The sequence below is a fragment of the Rhinopithecus roxellana genome, chromosome 14, assembly GCF_007565055.1.
Source record: "Rhinopithecus roxellana isolate Shanxi Qingling chromosome 14, ASM756505v1, whole genome shotgun sequence".
NCBI lineage: Eukaryota > Metazoa > Chordata > Mammalia > Primates > Cercopithecidae > Rhinopithecus > Rhinopithecus roxellana.
In genome coordinates, this window is record NC_044562.1 from 123,855,512 (window position 1) to 123,876,792 (window position 21,281).

The window sequence follows — 21,281 nt, forward strand, 5'->3', positions numbered from 1 at the left end:
ATCCCTAATTTGAAATGCTCCAGTGAAAATCGTGTCAGCACTCAAAAAGTTTCAGATTTTGAACCATTTCATATTTTAGATTTTCAGATGAGGGCTGCTCAACCTGCATATGTACTGCATTTTGCTTATCCATTCAGTGGACGCAGGTTCATTCCACCTTTTGGCTATTGTGAATAATGTTGCCATCTTATGAAATTTTGATATACTTAAAACCGTAATTTAATTTCCATTATGCTACCTATGGCAATGTTATTGTTTGCCTGATAGTTCCTCCTTGAAAGCCCAGCTAAAAACTCACACCTTTGTGATACCTTGTATACCTTTTTGAGAGGCACTAATCCTTTCTTCCTTAGGCTCCCAGGGTGCCGTTTGTTTTTCATTATTTGTTTTGCATTATCTCCAGCAGTGTAACACGTTTACCTCTCAGCCACTTAGTGTGGAATTCAGATTCCATCCTCAACCCCACCTACCCACCACATCACATTACAAAGGTTCTTCAATAAATGTTTCATTGCAACAAATAATCTAAGTGCCTTGACTTTGCAGCTAGATGATAATGATGAGACAAATAATCTCTGTACTTTGTTTAAAGAAGTGCCAACTCCCTGTCACAAAATAAACTTTAATTCACCATTGCTTGTGGAATAAAGTTCAAATTCTTCACCACTCCTCTTTCCTGTTTGTCTTCCAAAATCATCCCAGTCATCATCCACACTTTTCCCCTACCTTCTCTGACTTAATCATATACTTGCAAACATCTGTAGTCAGTCACTCCACCACCTATTTTTATTTGAAATTTTTAACTCTTTCAGAAGCTGAATTCCAGTACCACCTTTTATATGTTTGACTCTTGTAGATGTTCTGTTAGACAGAATTAGTTTCTATTACCCTAGCACATTTCTTGTTCTCATTAACAGGAACATATTTCGTGTCTGTCTTCATTGTTTACATATCTAACTCCCTAGACACAGACAAAGGGTTAGTTAACCCTAGGGCAGGAACAACACTGCCATTTTCAGCTTCAGATGCCTCTGTCATAGGGCTTTGCACATAGTTGTTTAACAGATATTTTAAGTAGTCAGAACATGCTGTATTTGGAGGAGAAATTGATTTTTTCTTAAAGCAAATCTGCATATTTAAAAGAACAGAAAATAAATTTGTATGATATCCTGCTTGGGCTTTAGAAGCAAAAATACCAACAGCTTTATTTAGTGTGCATGTTTCAATTTTCCTGAAGTCTTGGACAGTGAAACACCTCATTTCTGTGTATTCTTATTTCTATTCTGCTTCTTTTTTTTTTTTTTTTTTTTTTTTTTTTTTTTTTTTTTTTTTTTGAGACGGAGTCTCGCTCTGTCGCCCGGGCTGGAGTGCAGTGGCCGGATCTCAGCTCACTGCAAGCTCCGCCTCCCGGGTTTACGCCATTCTCCTGCCTCAGCCTCCCGAGTAGCTGGGACTACAGGCGCCCACCACCTCGCCCGGCTAGATTTTTGTATTTTTTTAGTAGAGACGGGGTTTCACCATGTTAGCCAGGATGGTCTCGATCTCCTGACCTCGTGATCCGCCCGTCTCGGCCTCCCAAAGTGCTGGGATTACAGGCTTGAGCCACCGCGCCCGGCCTCTATTCTGCTTCTTAAATCCCTGACTAATCTGTCAGCTTGCAAATTCCCTACAGAAATGGAATCATTGGGTTATCGACTGAATTTCTTTTTTTTTTTTTTTTGAGATGGAGTCTTGCTATGTCACCCAGGCTGGAGTGCAGTGGCCGGATCTCAGCTCACTGCAAGCTCCGCCCCCCGGGTTTACACCATTCTCCTGCCTCAGCCTCCCGAGTAGCTGGGACTACAGGCGCCTGCCACCTCGCCCGGCTAGTTTTTTGTATTTTTTAGTAGAGACGAGGTTTCACCGTGTTAGCCAGGATGGTCTCGATCTCCTGACCTCGTGATCCGCCCTTCTCGGCCTCCCAAAGTGCTGGGATTACAGGCTTGAGCCACCGCGCTCGGCCGGTGAATTTCTTGATTTAACATTTTCCAATCTTAATTATACATGACAATAATAAGAGTTAGTAGTTGTTTTGTTGTTTTTTGTTGTTGTTGTTGTTAGCAGTTAAGCCTCACAGTCATGGTGGAAGGCAAGGAGGAGCAAGTCACTGATGTCTTAAGTGGATGGCATCAGGCAAAGAGAGCTTGTGCAGAGGAACTCCTCTTTTTAAAACCATCAGATCTCATTATACTATCAGAGAACAGCAGGGGAAAGACTTGTCCCCATGATTCAATTACCTCCCACCAGGTCCCTCCCACAACATGTGGGAATTCAAGATGAGATTTGAGTGGGAACACAGCCAAACCATATCAGAAGGGAAAAGTAACTTGCCCCAAGTTATAGAACTGCCAAACATGGGCCCATCTGAGCCTAGTTGTTGGACTTTAACCAGTATTCTGAATTATCAATTATTCAGGTTCTTTGTACTGCCTGTGTCCTTAATCTAGTTGACTTGCATGTACCTGCAGGTTTCAGAGCAGCGATGGAGAAGTTAAATACTTGCAATTAGCAGAGGAACTGATTCGTCCTGAGAGAAACACATTGGTTGTGAGTTTTGTGGACCTGGAACAATTTAACCAGCAACTTTCTACCACCATTCAAGAGGAGTTCTATAGGTATGGACATACTAATCTTCTTTACTTTGAATAGGGGTTGAAATCTGGGAAGCCAGCTCTTCCTGGACTGTAAGTGTTCACTTGTATAGCAGAAGGGCAGCTTTCACAGTTATTTCCCTCTGAGAAGAGGTGCTTTGATACTGCCAGTGGTCATTTTAGTACTGCTCTAAACTTCATGTAGGCCTTTGTAGAGCCAAACTTTTTTTTTTTTGAGACGGAGTCTTGTTCTGTCACGCCCAGGCTGGAGTGCAGTGGCTCGATCTTGCTGACCGCAACTTCTGCTTCCCAGGTTCTAGCAATTCTTCTGCCTCAGCCTCCCTAGTAGCTGGGATTATAGGCGCCCGCCATCACGCCCGGCTAATTTTTTACATTTTTTAGTAGAAATGGGGTGTCACCATGTTGGTCAGGCTGGTCGCAAACTCCTGACCTCAGGTGATCCACCCGCCTCGGCCTCCCGAAGTGCTGGGATTACAGGCATGAGCCACCACGCCCGGCCAGAGCTGAACTTTTTTTTCAAATACAAATGTTGAAAATCTTTGCTTTCTGTATAGTTTTCCCAAGAGGAAAACTGTGCTTACTTACTTTTGTGTCATTTCACTGATCCTTTTTCCCCACAGGAATAGGTGTTTGTGTGGGTCCTGTTCTTGTACTGGGGATATCTTTACAGCATTGATGTTGTTGTACTTCTTGTTCCCTTAAAGTTTAATTTTGTTTCTGCTTATAAAAGTAGTAGGTATATATTGTAGAAAATTTAGAAAATAGAGAAAAGTAAGGATAATTAAATTGCTTTTACACTTGTAATCTACCACCGTCATTAGCAGGTCTGCTACAAGAGTTCCAGGAGCCTTCTAAGTCTAGAAGTGCAGAGTTTTGTGAGGATCTTCTGTCACATTTTGATGTCTTTCTGTGTGTACTGTGTATGAAACTACTCAAATTTCTTAAAATCATACTAATAGCTCCAATTGTGATTTTTTGGTAGAACTACTTTGGTTAGACATTATATTTAATATAAGGCTTTTATTGTATTTTGAATTGTTATACACAGCAAAAAACATCTTTGCACACAAGACTTCGTATTAGGATTAAATGAATGTGACAATCAGAAATAGAATCAGGTTAAAATAAATTGTGGGCAGTTGTGAAAGATAAATGAAAACTCAGGGAGAAGGAGGTACAATCTTGTTCATTTCTTGGTAGATTGGGAGATGGAGGATTTGTCTGTGTTTCTAGTCATAGCTGACGATCAAGATTAATTGGAGGGGTAAGTAAGCAACAGGGTTTATTGTGAAAGCATGCAGCAGAAGTTATAGCACTGACAAATGAGGGAGAGGTAGAAAATCAAGCCTGGTGGTAGAAGCAGCTGTGCCATGCCTCATTCACAAGCCAGGCAGCAGTTCTCTTTCCTGAGAGTAGCACCTTTTTTAGAGGACTTTCAGACCCCACTTTTTAAACAAAGTAAGCTGTAGTAGCTATTAGAAACTCATATAAAAAGGACCTGCATACTTCACTCTCACCAGTCAAATGGAGCGTTTTTGCCAATTTGTTCTCACATTAGTACACAAATACTTCTCCTGTCCTCATACATTTCTTACCAAACACTTTGGGAGGCTGAGGTGGACAGATCACTTGAGCCCAGGAGTTTGAGACCAGCCTGGACAACATGGTGAAATCCCATTTCTACGAAAAAAACCCACAAAAGTTAGCTGGGCATGGTGGTGCATGCCTTAGTGCCAGCTACTCAGCAGGCCGAGATGAGAGGACCACCTGAGCCTAGGGAGACTTAAGGCTGCAGTGAGCTGTGATGGTGCCACTGCACTTCAGTCTGGGTGACAGAGTGAGACCCTGTCTCAGAATGAAACCAAATAAATAGACTGACTTGACACCTGATTTACTAAGTCATAACAGCCCACAGAAAATTCACAGTTTTGAGCATATTGACAAGATGATTGTTCAGCTAGTCATGTTGGACAGAGGAATGGCTAACAGTGTGGGTGCTATATGATTATTTAAAGATAATCAGGTATGGTGTGACATTTTATATTTAGTGTTTCGGTGGGATAGGAGAGAATTGAAAGAGGGTCCTAAACCCAGAATAGATAATAGAAGTGTCATGCACAGTTAAGTTCTAAGGCTTAGTTGTGAAACCGATGAAATTCCTTAATCTCGACTGTTGGTAGATATGTAAAGGGAAGGAGGACTTGGTAAACCTCTAATCAGTTGACTTTTTTGTTTTTCAGAGTTTACCCTTACTTGTGTCGGGCCTTGAAAACATTCGTCAAAGACCGTAAAGAGATCCCTCTTGCCAAGGATTTTTATGTTGCATTCCAAGACCTGCCTACCAGACACAAGTAAGAAACCCTTCTCTGGAAAAAAATGAATTCACCAAATGGTACAGGTACCACTTAGTTGACAGAAAACTTGAGAGGTTGCCTTGATCTGTTATTAGCTCACTATTTAACATTATACAAATCACTTTTACCTCCCTGAGCCTCAGTTTCCTTATCTGTGAAGTCTTTTGGCTTAGGTTTTCTACCTAAATCATGCAAAAAGTAGGTTTGTTGCTGTAAAAATTGGTAATCACAATAATTATAAAACGAGTACTTACAACATTGATGCTATAAAATACCAGGAGGAAAAAATAGTGGTTTGCATTCAGATTTTGTAGAAGGTTGACTTTTATAGGAGTTATACCCAGTTATCCAGAAAGTTTAGTTTTGGAGTGATGTATTTTCCTATGGAGATGGGCTTGGATATAAATGAAGTGAAGCAAAGTCTTAGGATTACCACATTTTAGGGCGCCTTTTAGGGAAATTTGGGAGAAAATTGATCAAGGGAGAAAATACGAAATTCTAGAAATTCCTGAATCTCTGGAAATTTTTGTCAGTTTGAATACATAATTTTCAAACACCCCTTTGGCAGTTATTTTAAGAATAAATTTAATGGATAAAATTGAAGTGATATTTTGGACAGTTAAACTACTGAAATTACTTTATAAAATTACCGTTATTTCACATAAAATGGGTTTGTAAAGGAAGTGTTTCTGAACTTTGAGTACAAAATTTTTTCTCATGATAGGATTATTATGTAACATGCTTTTTTAAAGAAATTTCAAGTAAGCAAAAAAGTATTTGCGTATAAAACAAAAACAGGATCATTCTGGTTTTTTTTTTTTTTTTCTTTTTCTTTTTCTCCCCCGAGACGGAGTCTTGCTCTGTCACCTGGGCCTGAGTGCAGTGGCGCGATCTTGGCTCACTACAACTTCCACCTCCTGGGTTCAAGCAGTTCTCCTGCCTCAGGCCCTCCAAGTAGCTGGGATTACAGGTGCTCGCCACCGTGCCCAGCTAGTTTTTGTATTTTTAGTAGAGATGAGGTTTCACCATGTTGGCCAGGATGGTCTCGATCTCTTGACCTCATGAGCCCGCCTCAATCTACCAAAGTGCTGGGATTACAGGTGTGAGCCACCATGCCCGGCCCGTTCTGTTTTATAATTTTGGTTTTCATTTTTTTGGCATCCTTTAGTTTATATTCATTTATATATATTGTTCTGGATGCATATACATCATATAATTTAGGAATGGGCACATTGACTAAATTATTCTTACAGGAGAGTCCAAAGAATACCTTGTCTCTTGAATTTTTTTTTAAACATAAATTATCTTTGAATGCCCTCTCACTAAAATGGAAAGATTCTTAGTTAGGAGATGAATGTTTACTAATGGGACATTTGTCTTTAAACAGGATTCGAGAGCTCACCTCATCCAGAATTGGTTTGCTCACTCGCATCAGTGGGCAGGTGGTGCGGACTCACCCAGTTCACCCAGAGCTTGTGAGCGGAACTTTTCTGTGCTTGGACTGTCAGACAGTGATCAGGGATGTAGAACAGCAGTTCAAATACACACAACCAAACATCTGCCGAAATCCAGTTTGTGCCAACAGGAGGAGATTCTTACTGGATACAAATAAATCAAGATTTGTTGATTTTCAAAAGGTATTAAACATCTGTGTAGATCAGAGTCTGTATAATAATTCACTTCTAGACCCTTGCAATAACTTCTATTTAGATTATGTTCAATTCAATTTTTATATAAGTTAAGCATCATCAAAATGACTACAAATTTAAGTCCAAAACTGTTCATGTAAATTGTAATTGTTAGTATATACATCTGTTTTAACTTTTAATAACTTGGAAGTTCCTTAAGACTGACAAGATGTATTTGTCAAAGAATAAATGGTAACTAGGTGGTAGTGGTTATTATAAACTGGAGTTAAGAAAACTTTGAAGAAATAGCAATTTATTAGTGTAAGATTTCCATTTGGTGCATAGAAAGGAAAGCATGAATAGGACAGGCTAGCTTGGAAGCAGTGAGGATTATCATGATTGAAGTAAGGAGCCAAGTTGGAGACCATCTGAGAGATGATGTGATGTGAGACCTGGAGGTACTTGCATCCCTAAATCTTAGGCTGAGAAGTTTGAGCCTATCTTAATAAGCAGTGGGAATATACTGGGAAGGTAGTTTATGTGTGTGTGTGTTTTTGTTTGTTCGTTTGTTTGTTTTGTTTTTTGTGTTTTTATTTTTTGAGACAAAGTCGCATTCTGTCACCCAGGCTGGAGTGCAGTGGCGTGATCTCCACTCACTGCGAGCTCTGCCTCCCAGGTTCAGGCCATTCTCCTGCCTCAGCCTCCCGAGTAGTTGGGACTACAGACGCCCGCCACCACACCCGGCTGATTTTTTTATATTTTTTGTAGAGACGGTGTTTCACCATGTTAACCCAGTATGGTCTCGATCTCCTGACTTGCCCGCCTCGGCCTCCCAAAGTGCTGGGATTACAGGCGTGAGCCACCGTGCCCGACCTGTGTGTGTGTGTGTGTGTTTTTTTTTTTTTTTAAAGGAAACTGAATAAGTCCGTGATGGGTTTAACAGAGAGTTAATAGGCAATTTCAGTTACCTGGGCAAGAGGTGATGGATGGCAGTAGTAAGAATGAAGGGGACTCTCAAACTTCAGCAGGTCTTAATTTTTATAGACATACGAAAAGGAAAAAAGGTGAAACAGCTCAAGTACGGAATAATTATTATCAGATGAATTTAATATTTTTATATTGTTCTGATAATCATTCTTATTTAGCTTTCTTACATTAACCTGGTAGCTTTTAAGATGCCCATATTCTGCCAACAGCTTTGGGTAGGAGATGCCTTATCTTATAAAGTATGCGTCAGATTGGGTCTTAGTTTCGGGGGAGAACACAACTATATAAAGGACACTTGACAATCAAGACATTTGAAGACAGACTAGATAATAGAAGATGTGTAATTTTATGAAATTAAATATTATTTTCTTGGTTGTGTTAATGGTATTATAACAGAGGATTGTCTTTATTCTTAGAGATGAATGCTAAAATATTTAGGTGTGAAGTTTCTTGATGTTTACAACTTTGTTCAAATATATAGTAAAAAAGAAAAAACATGTATCTGTAAATAATGTTAGCAGTTGTGTTGAAGTGGAGGGTATAAAAGGTGTATTTGAAATTTTCCGTAAAATTATCTTAAAGCTTAGGAGAAGATGGAACATATAACATATTTAGAGTCATTTTGAACAAAGAGGAAAAAAAAGCTTTTTAAATGAGAGTAAAAGTGAAATTTTTTTTCTTCCTCTGCTGCTTGAATCAGCATGAAGTTTTTAAATAGATGTAATCTTTTGCCAAATTGAACTATTTGACTAAAAGGAGGTTTAGGGTAGATAATTTTTAGGATGAATGTTGATGCATGTGAAAAGTCTGCTAATGGGTCAGATAGTTTAGAATATGTCAGTATTTGTGGTATTTAATTTAGATTGTATGGCATCTGAAAGGGATCGCTTCTCATTCTTGGCTGTTTGTCTTTATTACAGGTTCGTATTCAAGAGACCCAAGCTGAGCTTCCTCGAGGGAGTATCCCCCGCAGTTTAGAAGTTATTTTGAGGGCTGAAGCTGTGGAATCAGCTCAAGCTGGTGACAAGTGTGACTTTACAGGGACACTGATTGTTGTGCCTGACGTCTCCAAGCTTAGCACACCAGGTCAGTAATCTGTGGCTCAAATTTAACAAATTCTCAGTTACCTAAACTGCAGAATATCTAACTTCCCACATCTTCATTGTCTTCTTTTTGGCTACCAATCAGAAGCTGAGCAAGAAACTGTGATGAGAATAAAAAGAAACTGGTTTTGCCACAAATGGTGCTATTCTGAAAGTATTCAAGGCTTAAGTGAAGTCTTTGGATTTATAGCTTTCATTTATTTGAGCAATTTTAAAGCTATTCAGCACCTTTAGTATTTAAGTTGTGAAACAGCCTGTCGTTCTGTTTCAGGAGCACGTGCAGAAACTAATTCCCGTGTCAGTGGTGTTGATGGCTATGAGACAGAAGGCATTCGAGGACTCCGGGCCCTTGGTGTTAGGGACCTTTCTTACAGGCTGGTCTTTCTTGCCTGCTGTGTTGCACCAACCAACCCAAGGGTGAGTCGTTTTGGGGTTTTTGTTTGTTTTTGAAACAGTCTGTCTCTGTCACCCATGCTGGAGTGCAGTGGCAAAGTCATGGCTCACTGTAGCCTCCACTTCCTGGGCTCAAGTGATCCTACCATCTCAACCTCCTGAGTAGCTGGGATTATAGGTATGAATCACCGCACCCAGCTAATTAAAAAATTTTTTTTAGAGATGAGGTCTTGCTCTGTTGGCCAGCCAGGCCAACAGTGAGTCTTAGTAGAGTGACAGCTTAAGAAACACCTACCCTGAGGCTGCCACAAAGTGATAGGATTCTGAAACATCTGGGTTATCTCATCAATGTTAAGAGCAGGGGATGGGGTTAAGATTTGATTAGTTTTAAAACCAAATCTTTGGACATATGTCTTTCTGATCTTGAAAAAAGTCTTATTTGATGTCTTACATAAGAGCTCAATGCTTTTAAGAACAGTGGTACAAATTATCCATGCTGTATTTTAAGTTTCACAGTTCCTCTGTTACGCTTTTGGAGGAAATATAAATAAAAAGATTTAGTAATCTGGGAAGTAAATTTCTGAGAATGATGAACCCCTGGCAGTATTGTTCAGTTAACTTGATTCTGTGTCATAAATGGGAGTTTGGAAAATAGTTCAGTATTGGAAAAAGGGAGTGAACATAATCTCTTACTTTATTTGCGTCTTTATATCAGTGATTAACATTCTGCTATGGCTTATCTCTTGAGCATTCACGTAGCTTTTTTTCTATTTAACTCACTGGACAAATGACACACCCTTAAGTGTCTTTGTTAACTGAGGGCTTACTAGTTTGGGGAGTTGTTTTTTTGTTTTTTTGTTTTTTTTAAAAACCTTTACAGTCAATAAATTGTGAGGTTGACTTCCCACGCAATGAAGTTTCTTCTCCTTTATGCTCTTTTGACTGCTTCTATACTAATAATTCTTCCTTTGTTTTCTACCCTTAGTTTGGGGGGAAAGAGCTCAGAGATGAGGAACAGACAGCTGAGAGCATTAAGAACCAAATGACTGTGAAAGAATGGGAGAAAGTGTTTGAGATGAGTCAAGATAAAAATCTATACCACAATCTTTGTACCAGCCTGTTCCCTACTATACATGGTAAGAATTCCATCCATTTATACCATAAACTTGAAATCAAAATAATGATTATAAACAGCCGCAAGTTATTTCTTAAAGCACATAAATCAGACCATGAAAGTTTTTAGTGGGTCTAAAAGAGGTCATTTACAAAAGGACGGGTACATGATTTCACTTATTTGAGGTACCTGTAATGTGCAAATTCATAGAGACAAGGTAGGATAGAGATTATCAGTGACTTGGGGAATGGGAGAAATGAGTTATTTCATGGATAAAGTTGCTATTTGGGATGATGACAAAGTTCTGGAAAGGGATAGTGGTGACAGTTATAGAACATAATCTACTTAGTGCCACTGAACTATAGATTGAAAAATGGTTAAAATGATAGGTTTTATTATGTATTTTTATCACTTTTTTTTTTTTTTTAAGGAAAAAAAGTTATTTCATCATCTTATTTCCTGGCCTTATGACAGAAATGCACTTTAAGTTTCAATATGCTAGACTAGTCTCCTGGCCTTTTTGTGGTTGTAGTCTCCTGGCCTTGTTATTGTTGTTGTGTGTATGCACACACGCATGTGTGTGTGTGTGTGTTAGAGAGACAGAGTTTTGCTATGTTTTCTAGGCTGAAGCACTCCCTCCTGGGCTAAAGCAGTCTTCCTACCTCCAGCCTCCCCGGTAGCTGGGATTACAGGTGTAGGTCACCACACTTGGCTCTTGTTTGTCTTTTTATTTACCAAGATGGAGTGTTTATGATTGGTTATTTGTTCTGTCTATACCTTTGGCAGTTTCACATTTTCATGACTCTTGGTTGCTAGCTGTGTTTTGAAAGCTATAACTAACATTTTGGGCCTGGTGCTTTATCTTTGAACTCTTCCATCCTTCTATACTCGATTGGGATTGTGGTAAGAACTCATTAACCCTTTTTTAATCTTTTTAAAATTTTAATTATTTGTTTTTTTTTTTTTTTTTTTTTTTGAGACAGAGTCTCGCTCTGTCACCCAGGCTGGAGTATAGTGGCGTGATCTCGGCTCACTGCAACCTCTGCCTCCCGGGTTCAAGCTATTCTCCTGCCTCAGCCTCACAAGTAGCTGGGATTGCAGGCATGCCCCACAACGCCCGGCTAATTTTTGTATTTTTTGTAGAGGTGGGGTTTCGCCATGTTGGCCAGGCTGGTCTCGAACTCCCTCCTGACCTCAAATGATCCATCCACCTTGGCCTCCCAAAGTGCTGGGATTACAGGCATGAGCCACTGCATCCGGCCCTTTTTTTCTATCTAAATATAAGTCAAAGAAGTTTTGTTTGTGGAATGGGTTTTTTGTTTTCTACCTCTTTTGTTTTGTTTTGTTTTGTTTTGTAGGGTCTCACTGTCGCCCAGGCTGGAGTGCAGTGACAGTGAACACAGCCTACTGCAGCCTCAACCTCCTGGGCTTAAACAATTCTCCACCATAGCCCCCAAATCAGCTGGGACTACAGGTGCCTGCCACCATGCCCAGCTAATTTAAAAAAAATTTTTTTTTAGAGATGGGATTTCACCATGTTGCCTAGGCTGGTCTCAAACCTCTGGGCTCAAGCAATCCTCCCGCCTTGGCCTTCCAAAGTGCTCGAATTACAGGCATAAGCCACCACACGCAGCCTAATTTTCTCCTTTAAGGAATGCCTTGTGTAAATTTGCATAGCACTTTGTTGATGGAGTTCACAGAGTAGATAATTCCACAGAAAAATGTTTAATATCACAGTGTTCTTCTTTAAGAAAATTGTTTTTCCTTCTTACCGGGTTTATAAACTAAGCAGCTGTAAATTGCATTCAGCATCTTATTTAATCCACATGAATTCAGTTAACATATATTTATTCAGTACTGGTCACTGCAGGTGATAGAAAAGTGTTATGAACCATTTCCTCAAATTCTTGACAGAACTATAAGAACTGGCATTAAAAAGGACTAGCAAATGTGGTAGGCTGTAGTGGGCATAGTTCATTTATCAGGAGAGATCGTTGAGGGCTAAGGCATTGGGTAAGGTTTTGTGTAGGAGGTAGGACTCATGGACAAGTAAAGGCTCTGGCTTTTAGGATAGTGAGCACTGGCACAGTGACATCTGTGGTGTAGGAGAAAACATTGGAACAGTGGTTTAGGTGACTAAGTCCACAGAGCAAGAACCAAGATCAGAAGCCAGGTATTATTACTCCAGTTTTATGCTTTGCTTTAGCTGACTCTACCTTTTGGTTGGTAAACATGCCTTTACTGTTTCCTCTGAAAGTGTTTAACTTCATGTTGAAAAATTAGTTTTTCATCTATAGCTTTTCATTTCAGGCAATGATGAAGTAAAACGGGGTGTCCTGCTGATGCTCTTTGGTGGCGTTCCAAAGACAACAGGAGAAGGGACCTCTCTTCGAGGGGACATAAATGTTTGCATTGTTGGTGACCCAAGTACAGCTAAGAGCCAATTTCTCAAGTAAGCATTTGCCTGATACAGTATAGCAGGAAAAAGTGTACATAGTTCCCAGGCTGGCTGTGCTACCAAGAATACAGTCACCATGGCCTTACTAGGAGTGTAAATTATGACTATGTTAAATATATAATTCTCATAAAGATATGGCAACATTTTACAATTTTTTAGAATAGGGAAAAATTGCCTGTAATACCAATCTCACATTGAACTCTTTAGTCTTTGTATAATATCTTTGTACAAAAGTGTTTGAATATGTGAATTATGTATTTTCATTATTATAAATCATATTATACATACTTGTAATTTTAATTTTCCCTAAACATTTTTTCCATGTTTCTTTTCACATGGAAAAATCTCATGAGTTTCTCATTTTCACAGATGTCTTCTTCTGTTGGTATACTATAACTAACAAAATCATTTCCTTAGCCCTATTAAATTTAACAGGATAGTTTATTATAATAATTGTTGATACAGATGCGGTGAACATCATAATGTTATATATATTTTTTGTTTGTTTCCTCTGGGTATATTGCTAGATACAGGATTGTTGAGACTAAGAATACAAACATTTGTTAGGTTTTAAAATAGGATGTACTTTCCAAAGGGAATGCTATGAGATATTTTATGTTAACTTTGTCAGTGTGAACACTATTTTTGACTATTTTTAGAAGCTGTAATAAATACTTGGTTACTTTCAAACTTTTAAGAAACTTAGGGCCCAAAATAAAAGCAGCCAGTTTCTGAGCACCTGCCATGTTCTCAGTGCTGTGTATGTATTATGTCTTACTCTAGCAGCACCCAGACAGGCATGTGTATTATTCCCTTTTTTTCAGGGAGTCACAACCTCTCCAAGCCTACAAGAAATTTGCCCACTCTCTTGTAGGTGAAAGGTAACACAGAGCCATGAATATTAAAATTCAGATACAGTTGCCATTGCCTGCAAAACGTGTGTACTTCGTGCTACATCAAGCTGCGTTTTCTTTATTTGTTTTGGAAATTTGTAACATAGTACCGTTTTAGACTATTGAACGTTTTTAGTTGGTTTGGAGTTTTACGAGTAAATATTTCTTTTGAACATATCACGAACTGAGTTTTAGATTTTAAGATAGTAGTCCTGTGTTAACAAAGGATTTTTTTTTTCTTGTCATTTTCTCTCTCCCTGCCCCCCAAAAAAAAGATGTACTACAGTGTTGCCTCTGGTAACAGTATCATGTGGTATGTGACAGTCCTAGTGAATTCCATAGCATTTTTTATGTATAAAATCTGTGTATAATGATAGTTGGAGTATCCAATCTGGCTGCCTTTTTTTCTTGCCTAATTGCCCTTGATTAGAGCCATCAGTATAATGTTGAATAGAAGTGGCAAGAGCAGACATCCGTGTCTTGTTCCTGATCTTAGGGGCAAAACATTCAGCCTTTCACCTTTAGGTTTGATGTTATCTGTGGGTTTTCATAGATGCCCTTTGTCAGGTTAAAGAAAAAACCCTTTATTAGACTTAGGAAAATCTTCTCTATTCCTGGTTTGTTTGGTTTTTATAATGAAAGGTGTTGGATTTTGTCAAATACTTTTTCTACATCTGTTTTGGTGGTCATGTAGTTGTTTTATTAATTTAGCATATCGATTGATTTTCAGATGTTAAACCAATCTTGCATTTCTGGAATAAGCCCCATATCTAGTTTTGTTTTATTTTTAATTGTAAGACCTTCTGATAGTTGATTGTTGCTGTTTATTACTATTGAAGACTTTTAAAATTGATGTTTTAGCCAGGCGTGGTGGATCACGAGGTCAGGAGATCGAGACCATCCTGGCTAACACAGTGAAACCCCATCTCTACTAAAAATACAAAAAAATTAACCAGGTGTGGTGGCGGGCACCTGTAGCCCCAGCTACTTGGGAGGCTGAGGCAGGAGAATGACATGAACCCGGGAGGCGGAGCTTGAAGTAAACCAAGATTGCACCACCGCACTCCAGCCTAGGTGACAGAGCAAGACTCCGTCTAAATAAATAAATAAATAGAATTTAAAAATAAATAAAATTTTAAAATAAATAAATAAAATTGATGTTTTAGGATAGGCGTGGTAGCTCACGTCTATAATCCCAGCACTTCGGGAGGCCGAAGTAGGCGGATCACCTGAGGTCAGGAGTTCGAGACCAGCCTGGCCAACATGGTGAAACCCCATCTCTACTAAAAATACAAAAATTAGCCAAGCGGCCGGGCGCGGTGGCTCAAGCCTGTAATCCCAGCACTTTGGGAGGCCGAGACGGGCGGATCACGAGGTCAGGAGATCGAGACCATCCTGGCTAACACGGTGAAACCCCGTCTCTACTAAAAATACAAAAAACTAGCCGGGCGAGGTGGCGGGCGCCTGTAGTCCCAGCTACTCGGGAGGCTGAGGCAGGAGAATGGCATAAACCCGGGAGGCGGAGCTTGCAGTGAGCTGAGATCCGGCCACTGCACTCCAGCCTGGGCGACAGAGCGAGACTCCGTCTCAAACAAAAAAACAAAAAAAAAAATTAGCCAAGCGTAGTGGCGCACACCTGTGATCCCAGCAACTTGGGAGGCTGAGGCAGGAGAATCGCTTGAACCCAAGTAGCAAAGGTTGCAGTGAGCTGAGATCGCACCACTGCACTCCTCCAGCCTTGGCGACAGAGCAAGACTCTGTCTCAATTAAAAAAAAAATTGATATTTTTATCAGGTATTAACTCTGAAAATACAAAAATTAGCCAGGCGTGATGGCGCATGCCTGTAATCCCACTTACTTGGGAGGCTGAGGCACGAGAATCGCTTGAATCTGGGAGGTGGAGGTTGCAGTTAGCTGAGATCGTGACACTGCACTCGTTTGGTGACAGAGCAAGACTCTGTCTCAAAAAAAAAAAAGAAGAAGAAAAGTCGAAGGAGATGAGCCTTCCCATTTAGTCTGTGCATGTGTCTTTATGAATTGCTTAAGCTTAATGCCACTCTCAGATGTTCTTTCAGCGATTTAAACTCTTCCGCTGGTTTTCATGGGAAGGGTGCTGTATAGTGACATATTAATGAGTCTTTGTATGATAACCTTGAACAGGCACGTGGAGGAGTTCAGCCCCAGAGCTGTCTACACCAGTGGCAAAGCGTCCAGTGCTGCTGGCTTAACAGCAGCTGTTGTGAGAGATGAAGAATCTCATGAGTTTGTCATTGAGGCTGGAGCTTTGATGTTGGCTGATAATGTAAGAACATTTTACACTCTTCAGTATAAAGAAGTCAGAATACCCCTACCCTATCAGTAAAGGCCTATAAGTTAACCGTTAAAAAGATGTCCTTAAAAACAGCATTCTCAGCTGGGTGCGGTGGCTCACACCTATAGTCCCAGTACTTTGGGAGGCCGAGGTGGGTGGATCACCTGAGGTCAGGAGTTTGAGACCAGCCTGGCCAACATGGCGAAACCCCATGTTCTCTACTAAAAATGCAAAAATTAGCTGGGCATGGTGGCGGGTGCCTGTGGTCCCAGTTACTCAAGAGGCTGAGGTGGGAGGATCACTGAGCCCGGGAGGTGGAGGCTTCTGTGTGTGAGCCGAGATTGCACCACTGTACTCCAGCCTGGGCGACAGAGCGAGACTGTCTAAAAAAACACAAAACAAAAAACCCCAGCATTCTTTAGTAAATAATTCATAGTTTTCTTTATCTAGAATTTAAAATTGTGATAATTGATCAGCATGTCCTGAGCATGTGTGTTTGCTGTGACTAGTTTAGATCAGTAGATGTGTACAAGTTGTAGGTATAAAATCAATCCTGGAGTTGACAAAAGGTTTTGATGTTGAGTGAAAGTACAGGAAGTGTATATTTTTAGTTATGCTCTTAGTTTTAAGTCAATTGTATGATTCTTTGTAGCTTTAGGATCTGTTGAATTATCTTCCTTAGAAAAGGGAGTTAAGAATCTTCACTTACCTGTCTTCTACTAGTTAGGAGAATAGAAGAGTCCCTGCAGTAGCAGACTTAGTGAGTTTACTTGTAATTTTCCATCTGAAAGACTGTTGTTGTTTTTTCAAGATGAAGTCTCGCTCTGTTGCCCAGGCTGGAGTGCAGTGGTGCAATCTTGGCTTACTGCAACCTCTGCCTCATGGGTTCAAGCAATTCCACCTGCCTCAGCCTCCCGAGTAGCTGGGATTACAGGTGTACGCCACCACACCTGACTAATTTTTGTATTTTCAGTAAAGACGGGGTTTCACCATGTTGGCCAGGCTGGTCTCGAACTCCTGACCTCATGATCCGCCCACCTCAGCCTTCCAAAGTGCTGGGATTACAGGCGTGAGCCACCACACCTGGCCATTGTGGTTTTTTAAGAGACAGGGTCTCACTCTGTCACCCAACTTGGGAGTACGGTGGCAATCATAGCTCACCGTAACCTCAAATACCTGGCCTTAATTAAGCATTCTTCCTGCCTCGGCCTCCCAAAGTGCTGGGATTACAGGTGTGAGCCATGCATCCAGCTTGAAAGACAGCTTCTTAGGCTTGATTTGTTTGGTTACAGGGTGTGTGTTGTATTGATGAATTTGATAAGATGGACGTGCGGGATCAAGTTGCTATTCATGAAGCTATGGAACAGCAGACCATATCTATCACTAAAGCAGGAGTGAAGGTATGTGTATCTACTGTTCTACTGCATTGTCCATAGCCTTGTTGATTAATGTAGTACTAGAGAAGTTCACCTGGGTAAAATTCATTACTTCAACTTTAATGCTGTTCATTAAAATGGAAAATACAGCCCTGAGAATTATGTATTCAAACTATAAATGTTGTTTAGAGTATTGTGTAAATGTATTGCTGTGATAGTAGAGGAAAATGTCCATGAACAAAGCTTCATTTTCTTTGACGAAGCATGCTCCAATTATAACAAAAATAACCAAAGATCAACAGATGGATTATATATATGTATATAATTATTTATATTAACAGATAATTTAAATGAAAATAAGTATGATAGTATAACCAATACTAGGGAGAATCTAAACTTTAAAAGCTACAGATTCAAGTAGATTTTAAGCAGTACAGAATTGTAAATTGAAAAGACAACTCTTTCCCTGCAACTCCCAGCAACAGTAGATGCTTAGTAGTATCTAATGGATAAAAAGGAATTTCAGGAGGAAGAAAAATAGGGATCTATTGAGTTTGTGCCCCTTTTAGGAATATTTTGTACATAAATAAGCATAATACCGACAGTTTCATTCCTGCTGGTTTAACTTCACAGTTTTATTTTGGCAATCTTTTACCAGAACATATTAGATATACTTTGGTTTTTTATTACTTTCCCATATTCAATTGTATATAACCACAGCTTGATTCTTTAGACTCCTGTTGAGTGACATTTGGTTCATTTTTAGTGTTTTGTATGACAAAATTGTAGTAAGCATCCTTGAACACAGCATCCTCTTATATTTGGCTATAAAAGAAATTTCTGACAAATTGATATCTTCAACGGTGTGCACATCACACCACCAAAATCACATAGGAGTTCCTGTTGATGTGAAAAAGGATATCATTATTTTGGTTTGCGTTTAGTTAATTATGGGTGAGATTGAACATTTTGTTACATATTTATTGGCTGATGTCTATTTAAACCTGTTAAGATTCTTTATTTTGTGGTCAGGCTACTCTGAACGCCCGGACGTCCATTTTGGCAGCAGCAAACCCAATCAGTGGACACTATGACAGATCAAAATCATTGAAACAGAATATAAATTTGTCAGCTCCCATCATGTCCCGATTCGATCTCTTCTTTATCCTTGTGGATGAATGTAATGAGGTAACCCCATGAGCTTCCTTTTTTATTTCCAGTTTGAGTAATCGAGTGAGACAAGGCTGGAAGATACACTGCTCAACAGCTGGTGCATGTGTGTGCCCCAGCCTTTGATTTCCCTCAGGGTGGCACAGGATCGGGCAAAGGGTTTAGTAAGCAACTCAAAATAAAGTCATTTGAATTGCCGCTTCCACTTAATTGTGTTAAAGAGTATTAAGTGTTCAGGTTTTGTTACTATTTCTCAAAAGGAAACAAGTTACAGTTAACTTCCAACCACACTTTTTTTTTTTTTTTTTAAACAGCCTCTCACTGGAGACTGGGCTGGAGTGCAGTGGCGCAGTCTTGGCCTACTGCAACCTCCACCTTCCAGGTTCAAGTGATTCTTGAGTCTCAGCCTCCCAAGTAGCTGGGATTACAGGCATGTAACACCACGCCTGGCTAATTTTTATATTTTTAGTACAGACAGGGTCTCACCATGTTGGTCAGGCTGGTCTTGAACTCCTGGCCTCCAGTGATCCACACCTACCTCAGCCTCCCAAAGTGTTGGGATTATAGGTGTGAGCCACTGTGCTGGGCCCCAACCAAACTCTTAAGATTTTTATATGATTTTTTGTTTTGTTGATTTTTTGTTTTGTTGATTTTATTTTTCAGTCACCTTGAAAAAAACTGGGATGCCAAAGAAATTTCTTTTCTTCTTTTTTGTTAAATCATGAGTCATTTATCTTCGTATTTTTTCCTATCAAGTTGCTGAATATATTTTACCTTTTTTTCTTACTTTTAAGATTGAGTGAAAAAATGTAGATTTACTTGGATTCTGATACGTTAGTTTAATTATTAGAGTTATTTGTACTTAAATATTTAACAATGCACCTCAGATACCCACAGAACTATAAAATGACAGTTTGTAGGAACTAATATTTTAGGCCGTACTTTTTAAATCACTGAGCATGGAGGTTCTACATTTTATTGGGTACAATACACAACTCTTTATTACAGTGGAACTTTAAATATTATCTAAATAAAAGCAACCTTCCATTTTGTGTTTGGAGGGCTTGGATTTTTATTTATTTGTTTTTTAAAGACAAAGTCTTACTCTGTCACCCAGGCAGTGCCACAACCCTAGCTCATTGCAACCTCAATCTCCTGGGTTCCAGTGATCTTCCTGTCTCGGCCTCCCAAGTAGCTGAGACTACAGGTGTATACTACCACGCCTGGTTAATTTTTTCATCTTTTTGTAGCAACAGCAACAAGTTCAAGACCCGTGTTGGTCTTGAACTCTTGGCCTCAAACTACCTTACCACCTCAGCCTCCTGAGTAACTAAGATTATAGGCCTGCACCATCACACCTGGTTTGGTTTGGTTTGGTTCAGTTTTTTTCCCTTCACAATACAGAGACATATTTAATCACCAGATAATTGAGTTGTCTGATTTTCATACATGATTCATTAAAGTAGCTTTAGTAGCAGATCAAGTTATAAACCTTTAAAACATTCGAGATTTTTTAAAAACTGTTTTGTTTAGTTTTGTTTTGTTTTGTGACAGAGTCTTGCTCTGTTGCCCAGGCTGGAGTGCAGTGGCATGATCTTGGCTCACTGCAACCTCCACCTCCTGGGTTCAAGTGATTCTTCTGCCTCAGCCTCCCGGGTAGCTGGGATTACAGGCGTGAGCCACCACGCCTGGCTTGTTTTGTTTTTGAAACAGGGTCCTACTCTTTCCTGCAGTGGTGCAATCATGGCTCACTGCAACCTCAACCTCCTGGGCTAATGCAGTCCTCCCATCTCAGCCTCCCGAGTAGCTGGGACTACACGTGTGCACCATTGTGCCTGGCTAGCTTTTGAATTTTTTGTAGAAACAGGATTTTGCCATGTTCCCCAGGCTGGCCTCTAACTCCTGAGCTCAACCAATCCGCCCACCTCAGCTTCTCAAAGTGTTGGGATTATAGGCATGTGCCACCATACCTGGCCAAAAAGCCTTTTTTTTCTTTTCTTTTCTTTCTTCCTTTCTTTTCTTTTCTTTTCCCTTCCTTCCTTCCTTCCTTTCTTTCTCTCTCTCTCTTTCTTTTCTTTTCTTTCTTTCTTTTTTTTGAGATGGAGTCTCACTCTGTTACCCAGTCTGGAGTGCAGTGTTGCAGTCTCAGCCCACTACAGCCTCCACCTCTCAGGTTCAAGTAATTCTCCTGCCTCAGCCTCCTGAGTAGCTGGGATCACAGGTGTGCGCCACCATGCCTGGCTAATTTTTGTATTTTTAGTAGAGACGGGGTTTCACTATGTTGGCCAGGCTGGTCTCGAACTTCTGACCTCAGGTGATCCCCCTGCCTCGGCCTCCCAAAGTACTGAGATTACAGGTGTGAGCCACTGCGCCCAGCCGTAGTTATTTATTTTGAGACAGGATCTGGCTCTGTTGCCCAGGCCAGAGTGCAGTGGCGTGATCTCAGTTCACTGCAACCTCTGCCTCCTGGGCTCAAGCCACCCTCCCACCTAAGCCTCCTGAGCAGCTGCAGGTGCAGGCCACCATGCCTAGCTAAGTTTTGTATTTTTTGTAGAGACAGAGTTTTGCCATGTTGCCCGGTCTGGTCTTGAACTCCTGAGCTCAAGCTGTCCACCAGCCTTGGCCTCTCAAAGTACTAGGATTACAGGCATGAGCCACTATTCCGCGCAAACCACTTTTTAATTAGAAATGATTTCAAACTTATAGAAAAGTTGCAAGAAATGGAAAAGTGCATAGAACACCCATATAACCTTTACCTGATTCACATATTAACATTACCCTGTTTGCTTTATTACTTACTGTCTCTATATATCTGCACACTTTTTCCCTGAACCATTTCAGAC

The 21,281-nt window shown here is 40.1% G+C and overlaps 1 protein-coding gene across 1 annotated transcript in view; it reads left to right on the top strand.

Moving 5' to 3' along the window:
• MCM6 (minichromosome maintenance complex component 6) overlaps window positions 1-21,281 on the top strand; it is a 37,298-nt gene that overhangs the window by 1,788 nt on the left and 14,229 nt on the right. The window contains exons 2-11 of the mRNA XM_010367263.1: window positions 2,508-2,654; window positions 4,892-5,002; window positions 6,393-6,642; window positions 8,541-8,706; window positions 8,995-9,140; window positions 10,102-10,252; window positions 12,541-12,682; window positions 15,742-15,883; window positions 17,185-17,292; window positions 18,301-18,456. Coding sequence (XP_010365565.1) covers window positions 2,508-2,654; window positions 4,892-5,002; window positions 6,393-6,642; window positions 8,541-8,706; window positions 8,995-9,140; window positions 10,102-10,252; window positions 12,541-12,682; window positions 15,742-15,883; window positions 17,185-17,292; window positions 18,301-18,456 — 1,519 coding nt within the window. The remainder of the gene's footprint in view (window positions 1-2,507; window positions 2,655-4,891; window positions 5,003-6,392; window positions 6,643-8,540; window positions 8,707-8,994; window positions 9,141-10,101; window positions 10,253-12,540; window positions 12,683-15,741; window positions 15,884-17,184; window positions 17,293-18,300; window positions 18,457-21,281) is intronic.